The sequence below is a fragment of the Leptopilina heterotoma genome, unplaced genomic scaffold, assembly GCF_015476425.1.
Source record: "Leptopilina heterotoma isolate Lh14 unplaced genomic scaffold, ASM1547642v1 Lhet_27, whole genome shotgun sequence".
Taxonomy (NCBI): Eukaryota; Metazoa; Arthropoda; class Insecta; order Hymenoptera; family Figitidae; genus Leptopilina; species Leptopilina heterotoma.
In genome coordinates this window covers 1,704,040-1,727,325 of record NW_025110978.1, presented here as the reverse complement: position 1 = coordinate 1,727,325, position 23,286 = coordinate 1,704,040, and the positions used below count along the sequence as shown (strand labels likewise).

The 23,286-nt window shown below is 25.9% G+C and overlaps 3 protein-coding genes across 4 annotated transcripts; all 3 read left to right on the top strand.

Moving 5' to 3' along the window:
• Positions 1 to 12,213, top strand: LOC122503761 (cleft lip and palate transmembrane protein 1-like protein). The gene is made up of 8 exons (XM_043614436.1): positions 1 to 797; positions 6,036 to 6,150; positions 6,227 to 6,447; positions 6,902 to 7,187; positions 7,525 to 7,713; positions 8,036 to 8,241; positions 10,778 to 11,029; positions 11,124 to 12,213. The coding sequence occupies exons 1-8, from the start codon at positions 544 to 546 to the stop codon at positions 11,212 to 11,214; spliced, it is 1,614 nt and encodes a 537-aa protein (XP_043470371.1). The 5' UTR covers positions 1 to 543; the 3' UTR covers positions 11,215 to 12,213.
• LOC122503757 lies at positions 1,151 to 5,844 on the top strand. Its single transcript, XM_043614432.1, has 2 exons — positions 1,151 to 5,412; positions 5,510 to 5,844. The coding sequence occupies exon 1, from the start codon at positions 1,356 to 1,358 to the stop codon at positions 5,397 to 5,399; it is 4,044 nt and encodes a 1,347-aa protein (XP_043470367.1). The 5' UTR covers positions 1,151 to 1,355; the 3' UTR covers positions 5,400 to 5,412; positions 5,510 to 5,844.
• On the top strand, positions 12,172 to 22,615 carry LOC122503758. 2 transcript variants are annotated; one of them, XR_006301780.1, is made up of 19 exons: positions 12,172 to 12,306; positions 12,438 to 12,589; positions 12,679 to 12,814; positions 12,906 to 13,089; positions 13,183 to 13,464; positions 13,537 to 13,658; positions 13,826 to 13,951; positions 14,120 to 14,331; positions 14,437 to 14,579; positions 14,787 to 15,056; positions 17,012 to 17,162; positions 17,285 to 17,842; positions 18,099 to 18,398; positions 18,496 to 18,885; positions 21,170 to 21,495; positions 21,621 to 21,705; positions 21,791 to 22,091; positions 22,169 to 22,299; positions 22,528 to 22,615. XR_006301780.1 is itself a non-coding variant. In XM_043614433.1 (18 exons), exons 1-18 carry the CDS (start codon positions 12,201 to 12,203, stop codon positions 22,228 to 22,230), a joined length of 3,906 nt encoding a protein of 1,301 aa, XP_043470368.1. In that variant the 5' UTR covers positions 12,172 to 12,200; the 3' UTR covers positions 22,231 to 22,615. The 2 variants fall into 2 exon arrangements, 1 of the variants encoding a protein (XP_043470368.1); XM_043614433.1 differs by having other exon boundaries at positions 22,169 to 22,615.
• The last annotated feature ends 671 nt before the right edge of the window (positions 22,616 to 23,286 follow it).

The window sequence follows — 23,286 nt, the reverse complement described above, 5'->3', positions numbered from 1 at the left end:
TGCTCTGTTTACTTTTAATACATCGATAATATATCATCAATAAAGTGACACATTTTATATTAAATATCTTTTCTCAAATAAAATTTCTTTTAATAAATAAAAACCCCTGACTATTTTTAAATTAAAAAACTATTTGATAGCAATTTTCTTTTTTTCATTATTATAACTAGAAGCAGAAAAAATATTGACACCTAATGACCTAACGGTACTTTGAGGTTAGAACTCGTGTTATGATGTGTCAATTTGTTATTCGTTTATTTGCAATTGATTCCTGGCATTTATAGAGTATTGCTAATAAAATAAGTATATTTAATGAAATATTACATTAACTAAAGAGACTGAATTAAAATCAAAAGCATAATAAATAGAAATTTTAACTTATAAAATATACTATTTTCTCTGATCTAAACATATATGAAAGACTGTTCATTGTTATGTTTACTCTAGAAAGTTTAAAAGAAATGTGATATTTATTTTTTTGTTTAAATAAAAAGTTATCTTATTTTATTTAGAAATTTTTGCAAAAAAAAACTGATTGTTAAAATGAGGTGGCCTTCGTTTAGCCTTATTATTTCGGGAGTGTTTTTGACGTACATTTGTTATTCAATTTATACCATATCACTTATATTTATTCCTCCTGCTTGTGAAAAAAGAGAACTCTGCATAAGTTCTTACTTAAATTCAAAGCCAGATTTGCAGTTGGATTTTTTCACTTCTTCTAAAAGTCGTCCTCTTCAAGCAGAAACAGATCATGTTTTCTCATCTTCCAAATTCAACTACGATGAAACTCAAGATATGTATGTATTATTTTTTCAATTAAAAAAAAAAAAATTTTGCTAAAAATTTCCAAAAAGATATAATAATTGTACATTTTATAAATAAACTTTTTATTAATAATTTTTTTTTTAACTAAATTTTGTGTACATTAAAGCGTTGTGTTTTAGTTTGATATTTATAATTATTTACTTAATATAATATTTTTTATAATTCTTGCATATTCAACTATTTTTTTATTTATTAAATATTTTCTTTTTTTTTAAATCGTGGGCGTGTAACAAAAGACGATATTCAAAAACCGGAAGTCAAGCGACATTTTGTTTCATGCGCGCGCGCATCCGACGCGTCGTTTGCCTTTCGTTTTCCGGTTTAAACAGTTTCAAAAGTTTTGCGAGCCATTGTGTTGTTTAATGTGCTCGCTTGTCGCCATTTTTCGAAAAAGAAAAATATCCCAAGTATTTGAAAGTATTTTCGAGTTTAAAGTTTGAGAAAAATCTCCGTCTACTTGAAGCCGTATTAGATGAGAATAAAATTGGATTGAAAATATCTATAAATCGAGGATTAAATAAGGAATAAAAATGGGCGATTCACGAATGAGGGTCGGTATCGGATGCCCAAAACCACATCGACTCATTGTCATCGATAAAAAAACAAACATGTATTTTCTTGTCGCCGCCGATTCAAACGTAAGTTTTTTCCCAAAATCAAGAAAACCAAAAAAATCAAGAGATTATGTCGAATTAGGCACGAGTGAATTGTTTCTCAATAGTTCCGGTGCAATTATACAAACTTACGGTAAAATTGATTGTGTACTCGACATTGGCTTGGGAAGAGAATTTTCATGGACATTTAATTTGTCAAATTTCGAAAGGCCAATTCTTGGCAGAGATTTTCTTACGCATTTCGGTCTAGAGTTAAATTTCACAAAAATGTCTCTCTTTAATCCAGTGACAAATTGTGAGACGAAAAAAATGTCAATTATCCCCTGCGAGTGTCATCAAAGACAACATTGTGAAGATGGTTGGCCGTCCATTACCGGAATTTACACGAAACCGATAAAACAACGTTTTTTCGTTTATGAAAAATTTTCCAAATTACCATTCCTTGTTGGTAATACATCACAGTTGTGTATTTTTCCCATTTCGTGTTTGTCAGCGGAAAATAAACTCGAACCGGTTAATGACAGTTTGGAAATTGTTGGCGATTTGAATAAGAAGTCGAAAGTTTTGGGTTTTACGAGTTTAACGCTAGATTTTGGAACGAATAGAAAATTTGTATGGAAATTTTTTGTTGTCGACGATTACAAGCCTATTATTGGATTAGATTTTATGAATCATTTTGGTCTTGTTAGGAAATTTCAACGGAGTCGTTTTTATCTTGCCGATTTGAGAACAAAATGGTCTATTCCTTGTGATACGACGATTGATGCAACCGGTTGGCCTTCGACTGTCACTGTGAGTTATAAGCAAAAAAGTGCCGAAGTTCCTTTGAAAGTTCTCGAAAATGTTGAGAAAAAGTTTAATTATAAAACGCAAGAAGGTCCAAAATTCAGTGAAGCAAGTACTTCTCGCGAAAATCCCAAAAAAGAATCGAAAAGTCCGAGAGTGAAGAAGGATAAGAAAAAATTCGCTAAAACAACCCGCAGTGAGGAAAATGCTGTCAGCAGGCCAAGGAATCCAGAAGAATCCAATTCGAGGATAAATCATCGTTTTCATGTCGCTGATTATAATTCGAAATTACAGTGTCTAGTGTCGAATGTTCAGATTAGTATGTTTCCGAAGAATTACGTCGACAGTAGGGCTTTAAATCTCACTGGAAATTTATCGGAAATTCGTGGTACTTATGGACAATTTCTCAAAGTTTTTGGATGGACCACTAAAACTTTGGACTTGGGTTTAGGAAGAGAGTACCCGTTCCGATTTGCCGTGGTTGATATTGAAAAGCCAATTCTCGGCAATGATTTTATACGACACTTCAATTTCTGCCAAAATTCGAATAGTTTGATTGATCGTCAAACGAATATGATCACCGCTCCACCGTCTGAACCGTGTGATTGTCGAAGATCCGTCAACGGCTGGCCGGATGTACAAGTTTCGAGACCAAGATTTCCCTCCTGGCGAGGACGAGGATTCCAAAATTTCAGAAAATATCCGCGAAGAAATTACTCCGAAACACGTGCTGCTGCTCCTCAAACAAGAATGAGAAGTTCAACTCCCGTTGATGGTGAATCGGGAAAAAACACCTCTTCCGAAATCAACACTCCTCAATTGTCAGCCAATTTTTCTTCTGACAATTTGGAATCGTCGAGTTTGAAAAATGAATCGGAAATTTCGATTAAAATCATGAACAAGTCGGCCGATGATTCGGAAGCTGAATTGGAGACGAATTTCAATAAAGAATCGCGTATTTTGGAGTCAATCATTTCCGAGGAGAGTCCTGTGATTGTTAGTGAGCCGAAGACGAAACAAGTGATTATTCCCAGTGATCAATCCAAAGAGGAGCCGAAAAAGGAAGAAAAGATCAAGATTCTCGTCAAGGAAACAACTTCCGAAGAAGACTCTGCAATTTCCATCGAAGAAAATTTCAACATTGTCGTTAAAGTACAAACGGCTTCCAAAGAAGATACAATTTCAATCGAAGAAAATGTCCAGATTGTCGTTAAGGAGCAAAAACCTTGCGAAGAAGAGGCAATTTCCATCGAAGTCACCGAGAGCACCGAACGCGAGCCGAATCAAGAAATCGTCGATTCAAAAATTTCGAATGCTGAAGAAGTCAAAATAACAGAGTCGAGAGAAGAAAAAAAAGGAGAGAATTCAGTCGAAAAAATGGACACAGCCGACGATGTTTTCGAGTCATCAGATTCAGATTTGGAAGTGATCAACGAAGTTCCCGAAGCAATTGATGAAAATTCCCAAGAAAAATTCGAAACTGCGAAAGATTCAAAAATCGAAAAAAGCACCGAAATGGAAGTCAGTTCCGATTCCAAAGAAGATTCAGCGAAACTAGAAATCAAGTTTTGTAAACTAAAGATCGAGGATATTAAAAACGATAATAATTCCACGAAAGAAATCAACGAACTCCAGGAACTCCAAGAACTTCAGGAAGAAAAAGAAGTCAACAAGAATTCCACAGTCGAAAATCTCAAGGAATCTACAGAAATTTTGGACAATGGATTTTCGATAATTAACATTGAAAATAATTCCCCCACTCAAGAGGAAACTGAAGACTCCAAGAAAGATTCGAGAAAATGTGATAACTCCTCCAAAGAACTCGAATCAGAAGAAGATTTCAAGGATTGCTCCGAACACTTCGAGGAGGAAACAACAAAACAAAAAATTGAAGAATCCGACGATGAAGAATCATCTTCCGATGATGAAAGTTCAGAGGCAAAGACGGCGATCAAAGTGGACGAAGACGAGAGTTCGGATGACACTTCCGAAGACGAGGTCAGTTTAGAAGGAGAGACATCCGAAGATTCCGAAGACGACGAGGAGAACGAGAAAATAGATTCAAAATCAATCACCGATGACTCCAAGGAATTAATCGAAGAGGAGGCGAAAAAATTGGACGATTCATCAACGACTGAAACTGATTCTGAATCCGATTCCACTGATTTTGATTCACAGAAATTAGTCATTGATATCGAAACCTCAAGAGTTGAGAAAAAACATTTTCACATAATGGAGAAATCTTCGAAAATTCTATTTTTCATCACTGAAAAATCTCAAGTGAGCAGTTTTCCAATTTCATTGATACAAGGCGATTCAATGAAAGATTCAGAAAAAAGCGAATTCATTGTTGCTGATTCATCAATATTTCCCATTCTCGGCTGGACAACGTTGAAATTAGATTTTGGATTGAACAGAGAATATGAATGGACATTTGCCGTGACTGATTTTGTCCGACCAATAATTGCAAATGATTTTTTAAATCATTTTCGACTCGAGTGTGATCACACTTTAGAATATCCGAGAATTATCGATTCAGTGACAACGAAAATAACTGAACAATTCATTGATGATTGTGACTGTAAAAATTTTGCTTTTTTGGCAAATATTCAAAAAATTGATTCAATTCCCGAGTCAGTGATGAATGAGAAAAAAATTGCTATTGAATTGTGTAAAACGCCTGATGAATGTTCACTGGAGAAACGTTTAATTCTTGTTGATCAAAATAGTGGATTACCGTGTTTAATATCTGAATTTGATATTAGTGTTTATCCGAAATTATATGTTGGTGAGGATGAAAAAATCGAGAAATTTGATGATTCAGTGAAAATATTTAATGGCGATGTGGAAATTCCAATTTATGGTTGGATTGTGAGAATAATTGATTTTGAACTTGGAAGATATTTCCTGTGGAAGTTTCTTGTTATTGACATTAATGCGCCAATTATTGGCAAAGATTTTACGCAACATTACGATTTTGATTTATTACTTGATGAAAGAATTGTTTATGATCTTGCGACAAAGAAAATGGTTGAAGGCTCAGAAGAATTCTATGAATGTCAAACAAAGAAATATTGGCCTGATAATTTTCGTGTGGAAAAAATGGAGAAATCATTGGACGTTGATGTGGATTCAGATGATTCGGAGATTGGAATCGAAGAAACGGAAATTTAAACATTTTTTTCAGGTATTAAAAAAAGTTTTATCGTTTTTTATTTATTTTTTTAATGTTCTGTTGTTATTTTCTTATTGTTGAAATTTAATATTGAATTAATTCTTTATAGATTATCGTTAAATGGCAGAAGATGATTGAAACAAAACCAAATACTCAAAGAAGACAGACGAGATTCAACGACATTTGATTGGATAACTGTCGATTTAAAAAGTTTAAGAAACGTTATCAAAGAAAGATATTTTTATTTTTTTATATTATGACTTAAAAAGAAGTTTCGTTTCCTTATTAATAAGTTAATTTTTATGTTTCTATGTTTAGATTACATTTGGAATGTATTTTCTAACATATTGTTTATTGAGATTGAACAAAAGACTCATCTAATTTGCCATAACTTTGTTTTACGTTCGTTTTATATGTTTAATAAATTTTGTATTTCTTTATAAATCTTGAATATTTTATTAACTGAACATTTCTTTTTATATTTTATTTGTATTTGTTTTTTTTCGTAAATTGTTTATAAATTGCAAAAATTTTTTATAAATTTTTAGAGAAAACTGAGAATTCTGATTGGAAATTTTTAGTACTTTTATAGAATTCGTCGAATTTTGAACTTAATTAGAATTTCTATTTTACAGCCAAGTAACATTAATAATTCCCGAAAGAACGAGAAGAAATGGAACTTTATTTTTACATGTTTTTTTAACTCCTTTTTCTGAAAATCAGGGAAGATCCTTCTACGATCTATCAAAGGTAACTGTTTCTTTTTTTTTAATTTTGAAAAACAAAAGTGGCATTCATGAATATTTGGAATAAATTTCTTTTTCAGAATAAGTATGCGGTTATTCTTCCAATTAAAATGACCCAGTTTGCAGTGCCAGAATTGAAAGGATCTAATTTATTAGGAGTCGAGCAGGTTGAAGGACATAGGAAAAAATCGAGGACAAAACCAATTTCACATTTAAAGAGCAAAGTTACTTTCACGATAATGACTGATCCTGTTGATCTTCCAACTAATAATATGCCCATGGAATTCATGCCGTATATGAAGTATGCAAATTGATAATTAAATTATTTAATTTAAATAATAAATTAAAATATTAGGATTTTGAAAATTTTTTTAAATTTAAATTAAATTTTTCTAAAAAAAATCATTCGTTCATTTGTAAGTTCAAACTTTCAAATAAACGAATTTTTTTTTCTATTTAGATATTTTCCAAAATTACTAGAATAAAATAAAAAATAAAGTAAATTAAACATTTCAAGATAGGAATTAATTCTCTAAATTAATAAAGAATTTCTAATAAGATTCGAATGTGGACGAAAGATAAAAAAAATCGTTGTTCATTTCAGCTTTTGAATCTTTAGAGAGATAAAAATTAAAAACTATTGAAATTAAAATTATAATCACTTTTAGCTTGTAAATTTAAAAAATAGAAATTTACAAACTAAAAGTGATTATAATTTTATGAACATGTTAATTTAATCTATTTAAACATTTCAGACGAATTCAAAATCGGAAATATCTTCCAATGATAAATTACAACTTTTTGGAGACTCGATTGAGTCATTTGATTCCAATCACGACAGAATTGACATCTTCTAATGTTACAATTACTTATTCGCCAATATCGGTTGGAAAATTGAGACTAATCTTACATATCGAAGCGGCAATGAAAGGATTAAAAGGACTTGGTTTTGGAGATAAGGATGTCGACGAAGTTAAAAGCATCTTAGCGGATACAAATTTATATTTATTGGCTGGAACTGTCTTCGTTGCTTCCATACATGTGAGTTTAATTAACAAAATTATTTTCCTTTTTAATATCTCAATACTTTAATCTAACTAAATACTATACTCTTCAATTTTTTATATTAAAGTAAAAATAGAAATAAAAAATTAAATAAAAATACTTAAATCTAAATAGATAAAAACCATATTCTTTAATTTTTTTGTATTAAAATAAAAATAAAATGGAGAATATTTATTCGCAGCAATACAATAAGTAATGAAATTAATAAAGCAATAAATAATAAAATAAGTAAATCAAATTATCTATTTATAGGTATTTTTCAAATTGAAATTAATTTTTAAATTTATTGAAAAATCTATTTCTTTATTTTCAGCTACTTTTTGATTTCCTCGCTTTCAAGAATGACGTTAATTTCTGGAGGGGTAAAAACAATCTTGCTGGTCTCAGTATTCAAACAATTTTATGGCGTGCATTTAGTCAGACTGTTATATTTTTGTATCTTCTCGATGAAGGCTCTTCATTACTCATTATAATTCCATCGGGTATTGGTTGCATTATAGAGGTGAGAATTAAATGGAATTTGTTTTTTTTTATTAATTTCTAGTGAGATTTAATAGGAAATATTTATTATTTTTTAATGTTGTTGCAAAATTGGAGAATAAATTAAGTCAAATTTCTCTGTCAATTTGTATTCAATTTTCGAGTTTTAATTTTTTTATTCAATTTTTATTTTATGCAAATATTTATTTATTTACATACAAATAAATAGAATTTATATTTTAGAAATAAATATAAAAATAAGTCTTTATTTTTTTTCGAAAACTATTTTAATTACATTTATCAATAGAAATTCTGAAATATTTTATTTGCCCTTCATTGTACAGTTGTGGAAGTCGAAGAAAGTTTTAAGGGCGGAATTTGTAAGAGAAGGCTTCATACCCAAGATAAAATTCAATTGGAGCAAATGTGATTCACTGGAAGCGAAATCTCGACAATTTGATGCGGAAAGTATGCGATATTTGAGTTATCTTCTGTATCCATTGGTTCTCGCTGGTGCAATTTATTCTCTTCTTTATCAAGCTCACAAAAGGTAAGAATTTTCATTTTATATTTGATTTTTCTTTAATGTAAACTTATTTAATTATTATTCATTATTTATTTATTATTTATTAATTTATAAGAACTTGGATATAACGTTAAAAGTTTATTTTACTACAAAATTTTCCGATTCCGTTAAAAATTTCAATCCTCATAAAAGAAAAATTTCAATTTCCCTAAAACAGTGTTGCCACAGGTCAGGGAAAATAAAATTAGTAGAATGAGAGAAAAATGTCAGGGAGGGAATTTCATCAAAACTATAAATATTGAATTTTTCTTCAATTTTTTTTCACCTTAAAAACTTTCGAATCACAATGAATTTTAAAACATTACCGCAATTTTTCTTATTTATGTAAATAATTAAATTTAAATTAATTTAAATAATTACATTCTAAAATAATTTTCTTATTAATATAATTGAAGTTAACTTAGAAAGCATTATTGTTAAAATCAGTTGCGATTTTCAAAAATAATTGAAATTTAGAAGGTTTTAAACTAAAATTTTTGAAAGTAATTAAATTTGTTAAAGAATTTCATTACAGATTTAAAAGAAAATCTTTGTATTGTCAAAGAATTTAAAACTAATAATTAGTAAATAATTGAATTTTACAAAGAGTCTTAATTGAAGACTCTTCGAATTTTGAAATAAATAAATAAATAAATATATCCATATTTTTGTTAATAAAAAAGTATTTTTCGCATGAATTCAATTATTTAAAAATTTAATAAAGTTCTTCACAAGAATTCAATTATTTTTATTTATAAGTAATAAAATTCTTCTCATAAATTCAATTATTTTTGAAATATTTTATGAAATATTTCTTTGCAAGAATTCAATTATTTTCATAAGTAATAAAACTCATCACAGAATTTCAATTATTTTTAATACAATTTTAAATGAATTCCTTTAAAAATGTAATTATTCTAAAAATAATTTTTCGAAAGAATTCAATTATTTTTAAAAAAATTTGAAATAATTTGTTTCTTAGAATTAAATAATTATTTTCAAAAATTTTAATAAAATTCTTTGTAACAATTCAATTATTTCCAAAAAAATTTAAATATAATTCTTCGTTGAAATTTAATTAATTTCAAAAATTTTTCGAAATTCAATTATTTTCAATATCTTATTTCAATAAAATTTCTCAAAAGAATTCAATTATTTAATTTATTTTAATTTCAATTATATTTTTAATAGCTTTTTAAATAAATTCTTCGAAAAATGCAATTATTTTTGGAAATTTTATTAAAATTCTTTATGAGAATTCAATTTTGAGAAACATTCAATTGTTCAATAAATTATTTATTTTTGTATTTAAATAATTGAATTCTCGTAGAATTTTCGGATAAAAATTTATTTAAATATGAATTTCAGTTAAAATTTTAGATAATAACTGAATAATAGAAGCGTTATAGTGTAAACTTTTAGAAATAATGAAATTTCAAAAGACTTTTAATTTGAAATCTTTAAAAAGTTAATTATTGTAAAACTGTAATAATATTAAAATTTTTATTTTAAAATAAAAAAAATAAAGTTTTGACCTGCAAATAAAAATTTTGCTTCTAAAATTTATCTTTCTTATAAAATTGAACTTTTTTCAGTTTTTTTTATAGGAATCAGAGAAAAAATCAAAATTCTGTCTGGAAATTAGGAAAAAGTCAGGGAAAAATAAAATCAAATTTTTTATGGCAACCCTGTAATAATTTTATATTATGTATTATTTATTTATTACTATTTATTAATTTGTAAGAATTTGGAAGTTTTTAGGAATTGATAATTCTATTTTTCAAAAAAATTTAGATAAACCTAAAATTTAATATTTAAAGTACCTCAAAAAACGTTCAATTTAAGGGAAAAAAATAATATTATTTTTTTTATTATGTTAACAAGGAATTTTCAATTTAAAAACTGTTCATCATAACCAAGATAACAATCTTTCTTTTTTTGTTAAAAAAAAAATTACCAAAACCTTTAAATCACTTAATTATGATAAAGTTTAACTAAAAAAACATATTAGATATAAAAATATTGTTATGAAAATAAATTATTACAAATTTTCTATCTTAAAATTATCTCTAGTGGTTTTATGAGAAATTTTCATTTGTTTCAAGTTCTCGAAATTAAAGAAAATAGGGATTTATCAGATTTTAAGAACTTGCTCCTTATTATACTATAAAATTTTCCAATAACGTTGAAAATTTTAAATCCTCATAGAAGAAAAAATTATCCACAAGTTCTGAACGTTCAAATAAACGAAATATCTTACATAAAAAATATTTCCATAAACTACTGATTGTACGATAAAAATGAAAAACTTAAATTTAACATTCAGAAACTTTAAAAACAATTTTTTTTATACCTAAATTTATTGTAATACAATTTTAAATTGAAGAAGAAACAAATAAATTTCGTTCATTTAAACCTTTTCAGAACTTAAGGAACATTAAATTTTAATTTCCCTAAAAAAAATAGCTAATTCTTTTTTGATAAAAAAAGAAAATATTTATTAATAATACTGTTATCGTAGCTGGTATTCCTGGTGTATAAATTCACTTGTTAATGGAGTTTACGCTTTTGGATTTCTCTTCATGTTGCCTCAACTGTTTTTAAATTATAAACTAAAGTCTGTCGCTCATTTACCTTGGCGTGCATTTATGTATAAAGCGTTCAATACATTTATCGATGATATTTTTGCATTCATCATTACAATGCCAATGGCACACAGAGTTGCGTGCTTCAGAGATGACGCCGTCTTCCTCGTCTACTTATATCAACGATGGTGAATTTATTTCCTCACATTATGTAAAATTATTGTCGCTCACTTAATTCTCAATTATAATGGTCTTTATTTTTTTTCTCTCTTTATCTTTTAGGCTCTATCCTGTTGATAAGTCACGCACTGATTCGGCAACAATCGAGGAAGAACCTGTTACTGCTAGTGATTCAGTGAAGAAAATTCAATAATTTTCTTAATTAACGTAATATTTAAAAAGAAAAGTACAAATTTTAACGATCGTGTTATGACATTTCTTGCTCAATGTTTGCTGATGCATTTTTTGCAAAGAAAATACTATTTGACTGTGATTGAGAATTTTACAGTTTGTGAATTTTTTTTACGATTGATATTTACTTTTTTGGTATTGAGTGCGAAGAATTTGTATTAAGAATTTACAGGATTTATTAACAGTATTTGTTTCATTAAAAAAAAAAGTGTAAAAATAGAGAATTTTGTAAATAATTCTATTTTCATTAGAAGGGAATTTTTTGTACTTTTTTTTGTTTCTTTTAATAGAATGACGGAAGTTAGAATTATTATTAAACACAAATTTTTTCTTGAGACTTGTCTTGAAAATAATAATACAATTTAAAAAGGTTATTTGGAAAATTGAATATAAAAAAATGTAGGAAAGATTAGTTAATCTCGATCTTGACCTAGAAATTCGAAGTTGATTTTTAACCTGTTATTATAGTTACGTAATTTATAGTGGTACTGACTGAATCCTTTTCATAATTGAATGACGCAAATAGCATGATCATTCATTCTCTCTCGGATAGTTGAATTGTAAATATCAAAATGTGAGAATGATATTCATTTTTCGCAAGTCTCGTGTGCATATTTTAAATTGTTTACATTTTTCAAAATGAAAAAAACAGTTTAATGATGAAGGAATGAGAAATTAATGACTATTTTTAAAATTACATTATCCCTTTTTTTAAAAAAATTATTTTTGCAAAATTATCGTTATTTTACAATTATACTATTGTACAATTTTTTATAATTTTAATTTCATCTTATCGAAATCTGTTGTAAGATAATTTTAATCTACGATTGAAGTTTCGATAAAGATACAGAGTTTGTTAAAATGATAAGCAGTCGCATTTTGAACATTGATCAGTGAGGACGTCGAAAAAAAGGAATTATTTCCCACTATTCCCGAATTAAAGGAAACATGGAATTAAAAATTTCTTCTTTATTCACAATTCCTTTCGTTTGTGCAATTTTCACTTATTTTTTATTTAGAAAAGTTAAAAAAAATGGTGTTTCGAGAAAATCAGGTAAATAATGAATGGAATTTTTCTCTGCATTTAGATTTTATTACATATCAAAGTACATAATTAGAATTTTATTCATTTGCATTTCATTTGTGTATTTAAAAAATTATCTTTTCTTTTGTGCAAAAATTTAGTTTTCGATACGTGCTATTCAAGTTTCAAAAGTTTCTTCTTTAATGACAAGAAGAAAAGTGTTTACACTTATTTAGGTGAAGAGAAATTTGAGAAATTGAAAATTATCGAAAATATGGAAATTGAAGAATTGCAAAAGAAATTTCAGGAAGATGTAAGTAATATTTTCACATTATCAAAAAAAAAAAAAAAAATTGATCTATTTTGTAATTGAAATTATTGGGAATTAAAAATTATTTTAAGATTTCAGTTTGTTCTTTATTTTATGGGACGGATCAAAAAGGAAATTCATTGTTCCTGAAATTAAATCATAAAGGAAATGACAAGGAACTTATATTGTTTTTGTATCTTTCTGATGGACGAGTATACGAACTTCCAGGTAATAAGGATAATTTATTACAATTTTTATTTAAATTTAATTTATAAATTTTATTTTTTACTAATTTTTTCGGAATTTTCCCTTTTTCCAGATCATCCAAGTACAATAGCTTTTAATTCTACTAATCAAAGTTGGTCCATTGGCGGTGTAAAGATTTCTGTTTGTGAACCTCTTGTTCGCTGGCGAATAACATTTAACGGACTCTTAAGGAATGGAACTAGAAAATATATTGCTGACGATATGGGCAAAATAGAACATGTTCGTTTTAATTTCATGTAAGTTTTACAACTAACTGCGTTCTTTTTATTTTTATTCAATTATTATTATTATCTTTATTCTTTTTTGTAAAATTATTTTCCACTTTGCAGATTTATTGCCAATTCAGTGCCTCTAAGAAAATCCGATTTTTCAAACAATGATGTAGAAAAATATTCAGAGGAACTTGAGAAATTTGATCAATGGGGTTCACTTGTTGGACAAATTCTTTTTGAGGATTCGAGTACGAAAGAATGTTTTCTGCGAGGTTTCCGCCAACGAAAATGCGAACGTCTGATAATCTCCAAGTTTGACAAAATATTGTCATATTTCGGATCAATCGATGGACTTACATTTTATCTGAATATTGGAAAATTGAAAGACAGTTCGGAAATGTAAGTTCTTGGAAATTAAAATAAATTAAAATTGTCTTTTACGATAAATAATGAAGGGAATTTATTTTGTAGAGTGAAATTTGGACATTTAAAAACGATAAATAATACAATATTGGAGATAGATTGGATGGATTTAAATATCGACTGTGATGTAAATTTGGAGAAAAATGGTTTCGAAAATATTCATTTCAACGGTTTGTCAACTTTTAAACTTTAATTTTATTTTAATTACATTTTTTTATTCATTTAAAATTTAGTAATTAAGTATTTCAAAATTAGGAACTTAGATTATTTGCTTTATTTATTCTTAGGTAAATTTTTTTAAAAGTGATTAATTTAAAATTAAATTAAATTTTTCCAGCTGGTAACGATTATGAATTTTCTGTAAAGTTACAAAAAAATTCGAAACGTTCTTTACATCATGGACATAATGTTGATGAAAAATATGTGACGTACAAAATTAAATTAGAACGTAACAATAAAGAAGGTAATTTTTTGGTATATTTTATAAAAATAATTTTCCCTCTTATAAAAAAAAAAATACTAAAAAAGAAACTAAATTGCAAAAGTGCAATTTAGTTTCTTTTTTAGTATTTTTTTTTCAATTTTTCAGCTAATTTGAAAAGTACATTCGAATTATTTTCCTTTTTTACAGGATCAGGTTTAGTGTTTCTTTGTTATCCAGAAAAAGCTTTTGCCTCATCGACAGCAAATATTTTGGAAACCTCGTTTCCTTTGCATTCTCCTCAAGTTTTGGATGTAGAAACTTTCACTGTATCATTTCGAGACGAGATTTGTCAGAATGAAGAACTCGTGGGAGGAAAAGCAAAATCACTTGCTCTATTATCATCCATTGAAACTTACGATGTATGTAATTTTTGTAATTTTATTTTTCACATTAATGTTAAATTAACATTAACGAATTTAAATTTTATTTATAGAGAAATTGATTTATTTCTTATTATTCTATAGTTTTATGTTCCACAAGGATTTTGTATTCTTGCTTCTGCACTTCAGTATCAATTGGATTCTTGTAAGAATTTATCATTGGCTATTAATGATATCGAACGGATAAATATCAATGAAATTGAAGATTTGAAAAATTCCTGCGAGAAGTAAGTATCGAACTATTTTAATTTATAAATTGAATAAATTGAGATTGTCAACGATAGACAAAAAATCTTAATTTTTAAAGTATATAAAGGAGTTCATAAAGTATATAAGAAATCATAATTAAGTAAATAAGCAAATAAAAATGTTTAAAATTGAAAAAATTAAAAATGGAAACTAAATTTTACATATTTTTATTTACTTCTTTCTAGAGTCGTTTTGCTCTTGAAGACTTCAGCTATAGTTGAACCAGTACGAAAAGCAATATTAAAGGCATTGTCAGACTTGGAAAATGCTGAAAAAAATAATCAAATGAATTTACGATATGCCGTGAGATCGAGTGCAATTGGAGAAGATAGTGAGGATACATCAGCTGCTGGTCAAAATTCAACTTTTCTTGGTATTCAGGATTCAGATAATGTTCTAAAATATGTTTCCCAATGTTGGGCGAGTCTTTATTCTCATCAGAGTGTGGAGTACAGGTAAAAGATTCAGATAATTAACGAAAAAAGTCATAAAAAACAGAATTGTAATAATAATGGAGATATTCTATTCTCACGCAAAGTTAGGGCTTTTTGATTCCAAATTGTTTTACTGCTCAAATTGTTATGTCAAAGGTTATTTTAATTAATTACCTATTAATATACTATTTTTCTTTAAAAATATTATTAAAATTTTGAATAATTTTATTCAAAGATTCTAAAAAATAATTGACTTTTGGAAGAATTTCAGTTGTAGTTTTTAGAAATAATTAAAAGGTTTTACATTGAAATGATTTGAAATTTCAATTGAAATAAATAATAAGTTTCTAAATATTTGTTTCACAAAAATTATTGAAGTTTTGAATAATTTAAGGAGACATTCTGAAAAAATGTAATTTTAGAGAAATTACAAATGATTGTAGAAATTTAATTATTTTCAAAAGTAATAAAATTCTTCGCAAAAATTCAATTATGTTCAAAAATTTTTTAAAATTCTCGTCAAAATTTCAATTATCTTTAGAAATAATTAAATTCTCCTCCGCAATATCAATTATTTTCAAAAATTTTAATAAAATTCAATGATTTTTAATATCTACTATTTTAATAAAATTTCCCAAAAGAATTCAATTATTTAAAACAAAAGTTAATATAATTCTACACAAATCTTTAATTTTTTTCTAAAAAATAATAAAAATTTCACAGGAATTTTATTATTTACAATTTTTTTTAATAAATTTCTTCGCAATCATTCAATTATTTTCATAAATAATAAAATTTTTACAGGGATTTAATTATTTTGGTAAATAATAAAATTCTTATTAGTAATTCAATTATTTTGATAAATAATAAAGCTCATTGCAGAATTTCAATTATTTTTAATACAATTTTAATCGAATTCCTCGAGAAAATGTAATTATATTCTTAAAAACTCTATTAAATATCGTCAAAAGAATTCAATTATTTAAAAATTTATTGATGCAGTTCTTTATAAGAATTATATAGTATTTCCTCAAAAAAATTGATTTAAAAAATGGATTTCAGTTAAAATTTTAGATTATAGAATATTAAAAGCATTAGAGCTTAAATTTTTGAAATAATTGAATGTTGTAAAGGTTTCAAATTAAAATCTTTGAAAATTTGAATTTTTCATATTTTTAACTAACAGTGGAATTAATTTTTTTTGAGAAAGTTTAATTGCGGATTTTTTTTATATTATTTAAATTTTTTATTTTCTAATATATGTTTAATTGAAGAATTTACGAATAATTGAAATTTCGTAAATTTTAATATTGTAAACAAATGGATTTGAAAATTGTCAAAGAACTTTTTCGAAACTTATTAAAAATAATCGATTTTAAAAAGAATTTTAGTTAAAAATTCTTGAGAATAATAATTGAATTGATAATGATTTTATCACTCGATCATCTTTAATTATTATAAAAAATTTAATTTATAGTTTTAAGTAAAATGTTCTCTTATTTGACTCGGACTGGTTATATTTTTGTCAACAATAAATTGGTTCGTAAATGGTCCGTAATTTTTCATTTTTGGTCCGTAAAGTCCGTATTTTTAAATACTTTCACTGGTTCGAGCCAGTACTTAATTAACATTTTCTTTTGAAGATAATTGAATTCCCGAAAATAATTTTAAGAATTGAAACAATTAAAAGTTTTGACAAATTTCATTAAAATAAATTTTATATTTAAAAGAATTTAATTTTATTACTTTTAAAAATTGTTTTGAAACGCATGTAGTTATGCTAGTTGGTAAATAAATAAAATAAGAAAAGTAAAATAAATGAAATGAAATAAAAAAATAAAGTAAAATAAAATAAAAAATATTTAAAAAAGAATTATGCACCTTAAGCAAAAATGAAATAGTTTTTTTTACATTTTTGAGACTTATTTCTTCGTTCAAAATTCTTTCATCATACAAAATAATTTTATTATTTTCAGGCGTCGATCAGGTTTACCTGTGAAAGCTTCGATGGGTGTTTGCATTCAAATAATGGTCGATGCCGAAATTGCAGGAGTTATGTTTACAAGACATCCAACGACTGGCGATCCAAGAAATATTGTCATTACCTCAAATTACGGACTTGGCGAGGTAATTTAAGACATTTTCTTCCAATTTGCAGTTTAAATTATTATTTTAATATAATTAAAATTATTTTATTACCTGTAAAATAATGATTTACTCTTCTTTTTTTTCCCTCAAAAATTTAAAAGACAGTAGTTTCTGCAATGGTCGAACCAGACACAGTGATAATTGAAAGAAACTGGAACGATGCGTTAACAATCGAAAGTATTGAAATTGGAAAGAAATATCAAAAGATAACAATGACTAATGATTCGGGAACAATTTTAAAAGAGCTCAGCGACGAGGAAACAAGAAAAAATTCCATTTCAAATAGAATTGCTCTTAATTTAGCCAAAGTTGGTGTCAATTTGGAAAATCTCTTTCAAAATGCACGTGACATTGAATGGGCAATTATTGGCGATAATATATTTTTACTTCAATCACGTCCAATCACAAGTCTCGATAATTGGACCGATTTTGAATTGACTTACGAATTAGATTCCATTGTACCTGTTGAAAATGATATACTTACATTTGCAAATGTTGGAGAAGTTTTCCCCGGCGTCACATCACCATTGACAATCAGCACATTTATTTATTTGCTCAATTGTTCGCTTAATAATAATTTCAAGATGCCATCCATTGTTCCTTATTGTGATATACATATACACGCTTCTTCCATGAGAATTACTATTAATTACTTGAACGTAAGTGATGATTTCCTGAAATATTTTAATTCTAATAATATTTATTATTGTACTTTATAATATATAATTTTAAATATGAAAGAAGATAATTTTATCGTGAATTTCAAAAAGGGCTAAAAAAACCGTAATTGTTTTCACATAAAAATTGCTGTGAAAATGAGTTACGGGTTTTAGAGTTGAGTCCTTTTCGCAATTCATGATCCAATTCTTATAATTAATAAATGAGTGAATAAATAAATTTTCAATATTTTTCTAGACAATGTTAGCGTGCGTTACAAAGGAATTGAGACCAAGTGTTAAAGTATCGGACGTTGCTGTTTGTGGTCATGTGATAACAACGCCAGAAATTTATAATCAAGCGAAGGAGAGGAATGGCGTTTCATTATGGGGAACTACGATACAAACAATATTTATGATTACGGACGCTTGGAAAGCAGAGGCAACTTTAAAGGAAATGGAAAATATTTTCACTTCTATGACACTTGATGCAAATCGTTTTGATAAAATTGAAGATCTTTATCGAGCAATCGACGAGTCGTTGATTTATTTACAATTGGTTGGTATCTAAACAAAATTATAATCTTTTGTATTTTTTTTTAATTTTTAAAATTTAATTTTTAAAAAACTGAAATGTATGGAAATATTTCTTTTAGATTGGAGGCTGTCACAATCTCACGTCAAGAGTTAGTGTTTTCTATGAAATTCTACTAATGTCAATTTTAATGGAGAATAGTGATGATTTGACAGTCGATCATTTTTCGGATATTGCTGTTCTACTGAGTTCGTGTAACAATGTAATAAGTGCACAGGTTCCAATTGCTCTGCGTAGAATAGCAAATTTAATCAGGGACACCGGTAAATGGGAAGAATTCGCTCAAATTAATACCAAGGATGTTATTAATTGGCTGGAAATGAATTCACCGCATTCTTTGGAATTATTACAAGAATTTTTGAAAACTTACGGACATAGAAATATTAAGGAAATGGATTTTATCACTGAAACATGGGATATGAAACCTGAGAAATTATTTAACGCTCTTCAGGTAAGTTATTTGTTTCACTTTAATACCTAAAAAAACTTTGATGCTAAAAAGTGAAATTATTCAATTAATTAAATTTACAAAAATTAGTAAACGTTACGTACGCCAGTTATTATTATTATTTTTAAATATAAACTTCAATTTTTGAATAATTTCAGATTCAAAAAAAAAAAAATTGACTTTATTAATTAATTAATTATTATTTTTTAAAATTTGAATGAAAATCTTTACACGAATTCAATTCTTTTCAATACAATTTCTCGAAAAAGTTCAATTATTTTCAATACAGTTTTAATAAAATTTAGTATTTAATTTAGTATTAATTATTTAATTATTAATTATTTATTATTTATTTATTTATTTTTTATTAATATAATTATAATTTTAATATAATTATAATATAATTATAATATAATATAATTATATTTTTTTAATTATTTAACAATAATTCAATTTGTTAATATAATACTTTAAAAACAATTCAATTAATTAAAAAATTTTTTTTAAAAACTCTTCGTACAAAATCAATTCAATTATTTTTAAAAATTTATTAAAATTCTTTGAAAAAATTTAATTTTTTTGAAAAATATTGATAAAATTTATTGGAGAAATTCAACTATTTTCAAAAATTTTAATAAAATTCCTCTAAAGAATTCAATTATTTTCAATACAATTTTAATAAAATCCATTGAAAACAATTCAATTATTTTTAAAAAATTTTTAAAAAACTTTTCGTACAAAATCAATTTAATTATTTTCAAAAATCTATTAAAATTCTTTGAAAAAATTCAATTTTTTTTTTAAATATTGATAAAATTCATTGGAAAAATTCAACTATGTATTTTCAAAAATTTTAATAAAATTCCTAGAAAGAATTCAATTAGGTATTAGCAAAATTATTAAAAACAAAATAATAAAATAATTTATAAATTTTTCTTACTAAAATAGCATCATAAAACTTGTTCTTTAAATCTGAATTAGTAAAAAATTGAACTGATTATAGCAAAAGTAATATTATGCAATTTCTAAAAATTAATTTTTAAATTCTATAATTATTACAAATAATTGAATTTTTAGATTTAAATAATTGAATTTTCTAATCACTTTCTGAAAATTAATTTAAAGGTGAATTTTAATTAAGAATTCTAGAAAATAATTACATATTGGAAGAGTTATAGCATACATTTTAAAAATAATGAAATTTCAAAAGGTTTCAAGTTAAAATTAAAAAGAATTAAAATTTTGAGTATATTTAATTAAAAATTCTAAAGAACTTAATGTTTTAAAAAATTTTATTTTTCAAAAATAAAGTAAAATTTTTTAATACATAGGTATTATTTAATTAAAAGATTTTCAAGTAATTGAAATATCGTAATATTGAATTGAAAACAATTGATTTTTAGACGAATTTTAAGTGAACTGTCTTTTTTTAAATAAATAATTAAGCTCTCCATCAACTTTTTCAAAATTATTAAAAATAATTCATTTCGAGAAGAATTTTAGTTCAAAATTCTAGAAAATAATTGAATTTTGGAAAAGTAATAGTAGCAATTTTTAGAAATAATTAAATTTTAGAAAGTTTCGAATAAAAATTTTTTGAATTTAAATTATACCTACTTATTTAAAAAAATTATTGGTAAATCTTTGAATAAATATTAGAAGAATTACATTTGTAATTTTTAGAAATAATAAAATTTTTATTTTAGAGGTGATTTTTATGTTGAAATAAATTTATTTGAAATAAATTTTATTGAGATTTTTGAAAGTAGGGGAGAGTGGTCAAGGTTGGATAGGTGGTCAAAGTTAGCGCTTATTTCGTTTTATCACATAGCGACACCAACTTTTTTACAATGTTCAGCAAAAACATTGCATTTTAGTAGAACTTTCCAATAATATAAGAGGAAATCGTGAAATTCGGTAGACAGGAGAAGTTTTAGAAAACAGTCAGAACGTGATCCAACCTTGACTACTCTCCCCTTAATCACGTTTCTTAGAAAAATGTTTAAAAATATCAAAAAATTATTTAAAAAATAATTGAATTTTACAAATACTTAGAATTAAAGTTATTATTGAGATAAGGGAAGAAGTTCAAAATCCTGTCTGGAAATTAGGAAAAAAAGTCAGAAAAATAGAAAATTAAATTTGTTTAACAACTCCGAATACAATAAACAAATTTTCCGATCGTTTTTTTAAACTTTAAATCGACTAAAACGACTTTTTATGCCTTAAAGTCGATCCGAGGCTTGTTTAATTTTCTTTAATATGGTTTTTAATTTTATTCTTTTAGGCAATGGTAAAAGTTACGTTAGAAAATACCGAGATTGTCGATCTTACACCAGAGGAGACGATTCTTAAATTAAAAACGCCGAAGAAAAATGCGACCCGATGGATTTTAGGGAAAATTGTTCCGTTTGGAAGAAAAGCTGTTGCACGCCGAGAAATGACAAAGTCAATTATGACAAATGCACTGCATAAATTTAGATTAAGTTACAGAAAACTCGCTAAATTATTAATTGAAAAAAATCGATTGCCAGATGAAAATTTGATATTTTTCTTGACTCATTACGAAATTGGATTGTTGGTCAAGAGGGCGGATCATTTTCTTGTTCGAAAGTTAGTATTTATTTATTTGTTTTAATTTTACAATTAATTAATTTATTAATTTAAAATTAATTTAATATTTATTTACACTGTTAATTTTCTAGAGCATTTTTTATAATTTTATTTTACTTTTTTAGAGCCTTTAGAAGACAACGATTGTATTCAAAACTTGAAAAAGATCAATTTGCAGAATTAAACGTTGGAGTTCCTAATCCACTCGAGGTTAATTTTAGTTTATTTAGTTCAATTAATAAATTAAATAAAATTTTTTTAATTTCTCTAAATAAATTTTTTTTGTGTTCTTTAGCTGGCAAATATAAATTTTAAACATCGGAATGTAAAAAAAGTCATGGGTTCGTCGGTTTATAATGGAACTGTTTATGCGAGAGCTTGTGTTATAACAAACGTATCGCAAGCGGATGAAATTAAATCGGGAGATATTTTAATAACACGAGCAACTGACATTGGATGGAGTCCTTATTTTCCATTATTGGGAGGAATTGTGACGGAACTCGGTGGTTTAATCAGTCATGGCGCCGTTGTTGCCAGAGAATATGGAATTCCCTGTATTGTTGGTGCAGAAGGTGCAACATTAATATTCAAAACTGGTGAGTTATTAAAAAAAAAGAAATACATTTAAACATTTTAAATAAATTTATTTTGATTTTGAAAAAATAATGTTTAGGCCAAATGGTTTTGCTGAATGCAACTATTGGAACTGTGGAAATTGCCGAGGATAATAGTTAAAATTTATTAAAATAATTCTTTAGTTATTTATATAATAATACGAACAAATACTCAACTAAATAAAATAAGGTACTTACTAAAAGTTAATTTAAATCATTTAATTTCTGATTTGAAATTTTGGAAATTCTTATTTTAAATTTTGAAAGTAAATTTGTGTCGAATTCAGTCATAAACTGTTAAAGTATCTTGAATTAAAAGCAAGAATTATTTTTCCTTTATTTCTTATTCTATAGAAACATACGTGTATCTTATAAAAATTAAATGAACTTTAGTGAGATAAAAGTTTATATTTTACAGGTGCAAAATATCTTCCTATCTTTAATAATTAATGCGTATTTAGAGACTTGTCAGGTGAAAAAGAAAATAAATTTCTCATTTTACACTAGAGCATTGTTTTTCACTAAATATTCCATTTTTCTAGCCAAGTGAATGACGTTAAATGGATTAGTAATTGCTGCCCTTATTTTAAATGCCAATCATTTTTATTTCCTTGATTTATTATTTACAACTTGGAATATACTTTCTTGTTATACTCACCTTTTTTTCTAGAAAAAAAAATCACCTCAGCTATTTATCTCTACTTTGTAGGAATATTTAAAAACTTGAGAATTAGTTGAAAACTTTATATATCCTATATATTCTTCTTTGAGTAAATTTGTATATTTTTTTTGCCATTCAAATAAGAATGTTAAAAGAAAATTGCATTCTAATGTCACTATCAAAGAAATCGTATTATTTAATAATTGAAATTAATTCAAAAAAAGTATCTCTTCATAATGATACTCAGATTTTAATTATCGAAGAAAGAAATTTTTAAAAATCATCGCGATACGAGTGTAAAAGTGGAAAATATGCGAAATGTCAAAAACAATTAAAAATTAAGTAGAAACGAGTAAATTTGATGAAATAAAAATGATAAAGAAATTTGAGGATTATATTTACATTAATAAAATGTATTTAACTCTTATTGGAATATGGCCATTACATGATAAAGCATCAAAATTTCGAATTATCATTCATAAATTTCATCCTGTAATTATTATAATATCTATCACG